General features: G+C 54.0%; 1 protein-coding gene across 1 annotated transcript; it reads right to left on the bottom strand.

The window, feature by feature from the left end:
* Positions 1-2,724: 2,724 nt before the first annotated feature.
* On the bottom strand, positions 2,725-3,921 carry SPRG_12780 (hypothetical protein; the record flags this gene model as incomplete). The annotated part of the gene is made up of 2 exons (XM_012351564.1): positions 2,725-3,100; positions 3,230-3,921. 2 exons carry the CDS (start codon positions 3,919-3,921, stop codon positions 2,725-2,727), a joined length of 1,068 nt encoding a protein of 355 aa, XP_012206954.1.
* Between the last annotated feature and the right edge of the window lie 5,458 nt (positions 3,922-9,379).

The raw sequence follows: 9,379 nt of genomic DNA, 5'->3' as shown, positions 1-9,379 counted from the left end.
CACTGGTGTACGGCGCAAGACTGCATCTGCCAAGATCAAATCCGCTGATGTGCATGCGTCGCCGTTGCTCGTGGGGCGCGTCATGTCGTCGCAGAGTTGGTTTTGTTGGACGACCTTTGGAATATGTGCCGGCCTCATCGGCGCAGAATGGGAGGTTGTCGGTGATGTTCTGCAGGTCGCCCTGGCATGGCGACTGGCACAGGTTGTATTGTCCGTCCTCGAGTCCTTCCGCGAACGTCATCGAGCTCCACCACATGCTACTCGCCGCGCACGAGGTCGAGACGTTGGCCGCCAAGAAATTCTTGATCTTCGCATCTTGGTCCGTCGTGCAGGTAGCAGCGGTCGCGGACGTCGCCAGCATGAGCGCCACCGTCGCAGCGCAAACGAGTTGCATGGTGTTCGAGGCAAGGCAAATTAGACACTGGATGCTCTCCTTGCAGAGTAGTTTTCGGTGGGCGGTTCAAGTGCCCATATTCTTAGCATTTCGTGGGAAAGACCACGGGGTTAGGGTAAACATATCTTCAACTTCTACAAGAATAGCATCCGACAGTCGCGCATGCATATCTGAAACCTGAATCCATTCGCAAAGCAAAATGGCGCGCAACGTAAAAGGATCGGGGTATTGCCTATTTCCGACGTTTGGCGCCAAAACGCGAGCGCCAAGTGCGAAGTCTCTTCGACCTCGTGGAATCTTGCACAGTTGCCGCAACGTGCCTCGATGCAGCACCTAACTGGGGCGCGCCCGACGATGACGCAGCGTGACCATCACCCGACGAGTCTTCTCTGTAACCGCACGGGCGATGATGGGTACTGCATACGCCAGATTTTGTCGGACACCAGATCTGCGACAAAGACGACACAAGTCGTCGGCGACGAGATCGTCATCGTGTCTGGTTTCCACGTTTTTGGGCGCCTCGGTATGGGCTTACTTGGATTATGACTTTTGGTGGGATGGTTTGATCTACGTAGATACTGCACCAGATGTACTCGGATCACCACATCGCCACGCGATACGAGACCATTCATCCCAGCGGCGTTCGATCGCAGACGTTGGAGAAGGCGGGTGCAGAAAGACCACGGATGGGAGCACATGGCTGCCTACAAAAGCCATTGCGATACTTCAATATGTGTACAACTAACAACAATGTATGCATTGCCAACATCGTCCATATCGGTCAGCGTTTCAATAGCAAATCGCCAACCTGCGCGTCCGTGATCCTGCGGTCCCCGCGTCGTTTTCCGCTTCACCATTCTTTCTCAGGGACTACACTACACAATGCATTAGGATACAAGAAATATACCTTGCGCAAGGTCGCAAGGACCGCGACGACAAGCAGATCAAGGCAGATGGACCCAAGCGATGTCGTGAGGGTCCGAGTGAGCGCGCACCACCAGTCGATGACGTTGCCGGCGACGACCGTACATGGCCTGCCAGGCAGCATGAGGACATGTAGCCATGATGCAACGACACATCGAGAGAGACTCCGAGTTAGTCGTAATCAATGTTGACAAGGACACTGAGGAGCGCAATGGTACTAGTACCAAGTTGATCCTTCTACCGACATACTATATGGCGGGTAGTGGACATACAATTGTACCAGAGCAGATTCCAGCCGAGCGTGACGGGATTCGAGTCTGGCAGACTCCACGCCGCCGCGGCGGCGACCTTCAAGTTGGCAGCAGCACGACGTGACGATGACTGCCGCACTAGTACTTGTACAAGCTACCTGTCAAAACACGCTCAGAACGACATGCTAAACAAAGGGTCGTACCAGAAATTGAACCGCGTCAGAATGACACCGAATGCTGCGACAAATGCCACGTTGATCGCATCCCTTCCAGCCACACCACTGGCACCGGCTGCAGACGCTACTGAGACTGGTCGTTCGCACTGGTCTTTCTCGTAAACCCCATCTTCGGCAGCCACGTGGCGCGGCAATGTTCTCCGAGGTATCGTAGATCTGTTCGAGAGCTCGCGGCGTATGCCAGAGACGCGCTCGGGTTGCTGGTCGCGCTCTCGGGCCTCGCGATCGGAACTGCAGTCTTTATGCTGCTGCTCGTGCACTTCTTCCCGACCACCATCATCGTCTGCACCTTGCTGTACACATCTCCACGTACATATTGCCTTGTCTGACGTGGTGGCGTAGCTTCAACTTGGCCGTCCTTGTCGGCATCGCTGTCGTCGGTCTGCTGTGCTTGGTCCGCGGATCCATCGATGCTTCGGGTTGTGGGTGCATGCTGGAGCTGTTGTAAGTATCGCGAACCGCTGGTCTAGAATCGCCGCCGTTGCGTCGGTTTTTCGTGGTGCCATTGGGCAATAATAGATGCCACCCCGACCCCTATTAAGCTGTTCGCGCCATTTCTCGTTTGCTTCTCCTGCAGTTTTGTAGCGGTTTATATTGGAATGGCCTCCAACGATATTTGTATAGGGTGCCAGACGCGTGGGTTCACAGTCATCCTCAACGACAATCTCATTGCGTCGGCACTCAGTTTCTCGTCCGTTAGGTCGAATCCACTGGGTACATGGATGCTTGATTCCGGCTCGTTTTCATTCTGCGCGTCAAGACATTTGACGCACTCACGAGACTATCAAACAAGATCCAGTTTACACATCTATACATCTTTTTGTTGAAGGGGCTGTTTAAAACCATGCGTTTAAACGTCAAGATCACAACATGATATGAAATGGATTGCAATCTTTATACAGACGAAAGACGCCACAGATCACAACATGCGCAAAGTCGCCGCAAGCGCGACAAGCCCCAGCACGCAAAGCACGAGCGCGGGTGTGATCCACTTGGGCTTGCCCCAGCGCAGTGGTTGTTCAACCAACTCGTACGTGATGATGCTCAAGGCGACTGAAACCTGAAGCATGCACCACGGCTCCATGGTGAACGGACGGCTCAACGTTGGCGGGTATTGGCGGTTGGAAATGATAAGGAGTGGCCAGTGCCAGAGGTAGACGCCATAGCTGATCTTGCCAATGTCCACAAGCACGTCGTTGCTCAGAACGTAGTGGTTGAACGGCGCTTGGGGCCCCGCGGCAATGAGCAAGGTCGCGCCGACGGTAGGAAGAAGTGCCCAAACGCCGGGAAAGGCACTTTGAGCGTCAATGAATGCAAATCCGGTGACGACGAGGCACAGTCCGGCTGCAGACATCCGTCCACCAAAACGGGATGAATCCGTCAGCGGCGGCAAAGACGCTGTGGCCTGTGCAGTCATCACATACGAGAGGAGGCCGCCCATGGACAGTTGCCAGAAACGACCCAGCGGCAAGTAGAGCACCGTCTTGTTGTCGTGGTTTCCGACGGACGCAATGATGTTGATGACGAAGCTGAGCGCCGAGAATGCGATCTGGAGCTGGACAGCGCGCTTGTACGGCTGCTTCATGACGAAGACGTAAAAGAATGGCCAGAAAATGTAAAAGAGCCCCCCGACACCAAGCGACCAGAGATGCAGCACCGGGTTGCTGCCGTACTTGGAGTACGCCCTCTCAAGCGAGAGCACTTGCACGTTGGTGGTCAACAATGTCGCGGCCGTGTGCTTGAGAAAGGCACCCTTTAGAAAGATTGACCCAAGGCATAGCGTCGTCAATAGAACAATGATGAGCGTCGGCGCGACGCGGCGGACGCGGCGCTCGTAGAAGCTCGCGTACGTAAAGTTGCACTCTTCGTGCTGCTTGAAGAGGACGTCCGAGACGAGAAAGCCAGAGATGACAAAGAAGATGTTGATGCCGGTGAAGCCGCCGGGGAGGAGCGACGGGTACGCGTGGAAGACGAGGACGGACACGATCGCGAGCGCGCGGAGACCGTCAATGTCGGGTCGATACCCACACGGCGGCGATAGTTGGTGGTCACACGCTTCGTCGGCTTGGACTTGGTTTGAGAGAGGACCTCTCGGCAGAAAAGGGTCGGTCTCCATGGCGCTCCAAATCGAAAGTACATATCCGAAACCCTTTACAAGTTCACCACTGCGAAACTGCAAAACCCTTTACAATACATTAATTTTCTATACTGTGTTGGCCATCACGGGGCACGAGAAAGAGACTGCTGCGTTCTCGCGATTACTGTACAATGAAACGGTTGTAACCGTTCCGGTAACAGTAGCGTTCGAGATTCCAGGCGTCTCTTGGTCTTGATTGGCATGAACTATGCATCGTCGCCAACAACGTTGCAGATCCTCATGGTGAGTCTCGCTCCCTGCAGTTGGGTTAGAAATGCAGAGATTTCCAATAACCTGTGTGGCGACAGCGGATCCGTTCGCAGCCACGTTTTTGCACGCATATAAAAATATATTTTAGGTACTGTACACTGTGCCGAAGACGCATCTATGGCCAGCCACTGACGAGTGCAGTCAACGCGGTTGCCCATTGCCCCAACGGCATCCCTCTCTCGCCATGTTTCCGGTCGTCGCTTTGCATTACTGGGTGTTTCGCGCCTGCAAGGAGTCTTTTCAAGAGAAGGCGGCTCAGTGAAACCAACGACTGGTCGGCAGAGCCTAGCATTCTAGTTTACGATCTCCGCTAAGCAACCCGCCACGCCTCACGCGAGGTGCGTAATGCAGACCCTTTTTTCTCCATGAGCGACGAAGCCATGTGAAAAGTGTGTAATACTTGCACCTCCAAAAACAGTTCAGCTTAAAATTTATCTAGAAAGACTCACTTCAACAAACACAAATTGTGTAGTACTTGTGCACAGTGGCGACCGAACCAGGACTTTTTCCAGAGCTGCAGCCAACCCGCCGTTGGATCCGGCTGCTCGCGACCGCTCTCGTTCGATGCTCCCAGCTCATCTCGCCTGCCGATCATGATGTGCGCCCAACCAGTGCCCCGCCATGGCTCGCCAAGTTTGGACCACGTGTCGTCCTCGCGGCGACTATGGACGTCCGATTGACCGGCTTCCGACAGCGACCGAAATTTGACTGGCGTGTGCTTCCAGTGCAACACCTTGGCGTCCCAGAAACCTTCTACGAGCACCCGGGCCGAGCGGCCTCATTTGTACCTCTACGGCAGCCAGCTCACGTCCTTCCACGCTACGGTGATTTCGTGTACCGGATCGCGCTGAAAGCCGTGGGCGTCCGAGCCAGCTTGCACCTTCTCGGCCCCGATGCTCGACACTGCCTTACATACGTCCGAGCGATCTGGTGCGCGTATGGACCGATGCGGGGCATTTTGCAAATGCAACTCCCGTCGTCGGTCGCTGGCTTTCTCTACGACGACGTCGCCGCGCCGTACTCAACCCACAAGTCCTTCATTCGTGCTCTCTGGTCGATTCTACGTGCTTGAGACTGGTATTGACTTTGGCTTGAACGCAAAAAAACAACAGTGTCTTCCGCTCGACGCTGACGCAACTTCCCGCTGCTACGCTCGCGATCCGGACAGCTACTATTATATCGCACGACTGCATGTCCGGCACTTGGCTCGTCGCGCGTGTGGTGCCATCGCTTGACGCGTCGCTGGTCGCTCGTTGAGACGACCCTTGGTGTGCACGCTACCTGGTCCCTCGCCAACGCTCCTCGCTTGACGCACCGGCCACGCCTCACGAGCGCATTAGGAAGTCCACCATATCTTTATTATTGCATGTAATATAACTCAGTTCAACAACTGTGGCGACCGGAAACGCCAATTTTGCAGGTGTTGCTGACGATCGGTTCGCGCTGGCCTTCTCAACAATCTCTAGCTACTAGTACCTCGTTTCCGTCTAAAAAAGAATTTCGAAACGCGCTGTCGCACTCCCACAGCTCTTGCAAGAGACATCAATGGCTCTGCAACGTCGTTGGTCGATGACCATTCAATCGAAGAGACACACAAAATATTCTTTAGAACGTCCACGCAAGAACTCCAAAGCTACATGTCACAGGGTCTTTCCTTCTCGCTTCTTGAGAGAGGGATGCCGTTGGGGCAATAGGCAACCGTTTTGATTGCACTCGTCAGTGGCTGGCCCGAGAGGCGAGTTTTTGCCACAATGTACCAGTGTTTGTGTGCAAAATCGTGGCTGCGAACGGATCCGCTGTCGCCACACAGGTTATTGGAAATCTCTGCATTTCTAACCCAACTGCAGGGAGCGAGACTCATCATGAAGATCTGCAACGTTGTTGGCGACGATGCATAGTTCATGCCAATTAAGACCAAGAGACGCCTGGAATCTCGAACGCTACTGTTACCGGAACGGTTACAACCGTTTCATTGTACAGTAATCGCGAGAACGCAGCAGTCTCTTTCTCGTGCCCCGTGATAGCTTCTGTTTGGCTCGTCGTTTCCGGGAGCAGTCAACACAGAATAGAAAACTATTGTAATGCTGTCGCGTACAGTAGACTAATCGATGCGGCGACACATCCACAAAGCGTATTATCTGCAGGCGAACTATTACCAAGGTCATAAGTATCCGTACATACATACTACTAGTACAGTAGAATGAAAAAGATCTGGCCGTCGATTTTTGGGACGAAGCGAGGCTGGCGGGCGCGTGTCTTTAACGTTACAGCTTGTTTTTCTTTTCGACGTGTTGAACCCAACTTCAAGTTCGTTTCTTTCTGTCAAAAGGTCTATAAACCGTAGAAGCATTGCCTGCAACGCATGCGTCTGCATATGCTGGTTGTATAGCTGGTTGTATAGCCTGACGGTGTGTGGCTCAAGTTCACCTCGACTAATTTTTCAACTTTGGCTATGGAAGCAACGTTGTTCGTAAAGAGCGCACCAACGAGTCACCGGCGGGCATTTTGGGGCGCTTGCCTCCACATGGCAATGATGTGCCTTCGTTTGATCTGGCGTGATCCCGACGACCTCGGTGCCGTTGCAATCGTCCACGAACTGGAAGCCGACGTCGATATCACCGCCTTGGAGCTAGTGCTCGACACAGACGACTGCCGCTATCAAAGCCCCGCTTTAGCGAATGCTACAATGCACTTGTGAGCGTGACGCCGCCGCCCTCGATGATTCCATCGCTGCTCCGGTACGTGATGCAAATAGTTTGATTCGTTCGTGCTGAGATGCTTCGTGGTCCGTCTAGCAACGCGACGTACGACGAACAGACGCGCCGATCGTGGTTTGACTGTCTGCCCATGCGCACGGTTGTCTGCGGCGTCGCCGCTGGCTCGCAAGACTCGCTCTTCACCCAGTCGCCGCCGTGCCGGTCCGCCGTCTTGCATCACTTGCTCGTAGTGCAGATCTTATCCCTTACTTAGCATATCTCATGCGAATATGCTTTTGCTAGGTCATAAAAAAAGCGCGACTACAGCGCCGATTGACACGGCGCTGTTGCACCTCTGGGAACACGGTGCACTGCCGCCTAACGCCACCACCATTGATGTACGACCACTCATTACCTACTAGATTGAAGCTGCACATGCTGAAACGGTTATCCTGCTCGTAGATGCTTACGGACGCCTCGAGTGATCTCGCTGCGTGGTTTTGGAACCGCGGATTTGCCCACTTTGTTGATGCGACGAACGGCCAGGCGGTCACGTGCATGGCCCCCCACCACACGCTCGCCACCCTTCTCTACGCAGACAACACCACGAACGCAACACCGCCATATTTGCGCTGGTCGACGCTGCAGACGTGGTAGTTCAGACGGGTGCATTTGACGTTTAACCCTACTAATTGAGCCGTTTCATCGCGCTTCTTCCTTGTGTTCTTTGTTGCACAACGCTGCAGACGTGGATATTACGTTTAAACACGTAAAAGCTACTTGAGGACCCGTGCGTACAATCGTAGCACAAGGACATGTGACAAAAGCAGCACTCATTCGAAAATTTACATACTAGTATCATCAAGCTGACCGTTTCGCTTCATAATGCGCCGCCTCCACAACTTGGTCGACTTCAGTCGCGCGAAAAATGTGCGGCCAAGTGCTGCGCAAAGGGTGGCCCTGCGCATCCGTGAGCGTTATCTCATTGTCGTTCGAGTCATTGTCGGCATAGTGGGTCGTCGTGGGTATGCGACACGAGGTGCTTCGCGCCCGAGAGTCAAGCGATGGCACCACAGCGCAACGAGCCAAGTGCCGGACATGCAGTCGTGCGATAGTAGCTGCCCGGATCGCGAGCGCAGCAGCGGGGAGTTGCGTCGGTGTTCGAGCGGAAGACACTGGTCGGCCTCTTGTCACAAAGTGGCGACTTTCTCGTGCCTCGAAGTCGCCACGACACCACCGAGTAGCTTCGTTCTCTGTTGCTGGAAGCGATGCACGTGCGGTGGTTGTACGCATTGCACGACCGACTGTGCACCTCTCCAGTAACCGATTGAGCCGACACGCGACTTCCGTTGCACATTGCCTTTTGTGGTACATGTATCGTACAGCGCTAAATTTGCTCTTTCCCGACGTCTCCACGCGGGACGATAGTCCAAGTACATTTAGTCTGCGGAAGTGGCACCTATGTAATTCGATTCTCGGTCGACGTGGGAAAATTTGCAGCCTCGCCAGAGCACCAAAGGAGCCACTGTGGTGCGCACTCTGTTCAGCAACCAAGCACTCGAATCTGATACCTACCGTGGACGATGTAGGGAGGTGATGGCGAGGCCTACTTGGTGGCAGTAAATGCCACCAAGTGCGCTTACTTTCGTCCCGACGATGCTTCGCTCGCTCATTTTCTCCAGCACTATTAATACCACACGATGCTGAAGGAACTCCAACACATATGTTGTTGTGCTCGATGGTACGTGTACGATGGTCCCCCTGATGGTCCCCAACCTCACAGAAGGCAAATGTGTGATAAAACCCGAGATCCTATTCACACTGTATTCATAGTATTGTGGCGAAACAAGGTATTGCTAGTATTACAGTGCACTAGTAGTAGGAACGTTTCGTGGTACTGTACCCGCCTGGAGAGGGTTAATTCGTGCGTGTTGTGTGATAGCCTCCAGCAGACTAAGCAAGAAGGAGTCGGCACGCAACTATTGCTCGCAGGACATTGCTTGTTTGCAGGAATATCGCTTGGCCAGACGATGGGATTTCATTGGGACAGGCGCTTACTTCGAAGTTTGCATCCCGTGGTATCGGCCAATCAAATGCCTTTATCTTCCTCCCGGCTCGTAGAAAGAACCCCATTCTTCGATTTTGTAGGGTTCCATGGCATACTTTAACCCAGTCATTGAGTTTGCCGTTGTCGTACCTGCTAGCCGTAGATCACTTTTTCTTTGGTTCCCGGCTCGCGTGCTTGCGCGTGACCTGCTCGGTGTCCTCTGTGCTGCGCTCGTCTGCATCGCCGCCCAAGTGCCCTCTTGAGACTGCCACCGCACCATGATACCTGCTGTCGAGGATGCCACGTCGGCTCGATGCCGTCGGCTCGACGCATCGCCCGGCGTTACGATGATGTCAACGCAAGCCGATGCGATGCCAGATGAAGCTGGCGAGCGGCTTCTCGCAGACCATGATGACCGGAGCGG

Source organism: Saprolegnia parasitica, assembly GCF_000151545.1.
Source record: "Saprolegnia parasitica CBS 223.65 unplaced genomic scaffold supercont2.82, whole genome shotgun sequence".
Taxonomy (NCBI): domain Eukaryota; phylum Oomycota; class Saprolegniomycetes; order Saprolegniales; family Saprolegniaceae; genus Saprolegnia; species Saprolegnia parasitica.
Note: the sequence above shows the minus strand (reverse complement) of the source record. Positions and strands in the feature narration are given on the sequence as shown.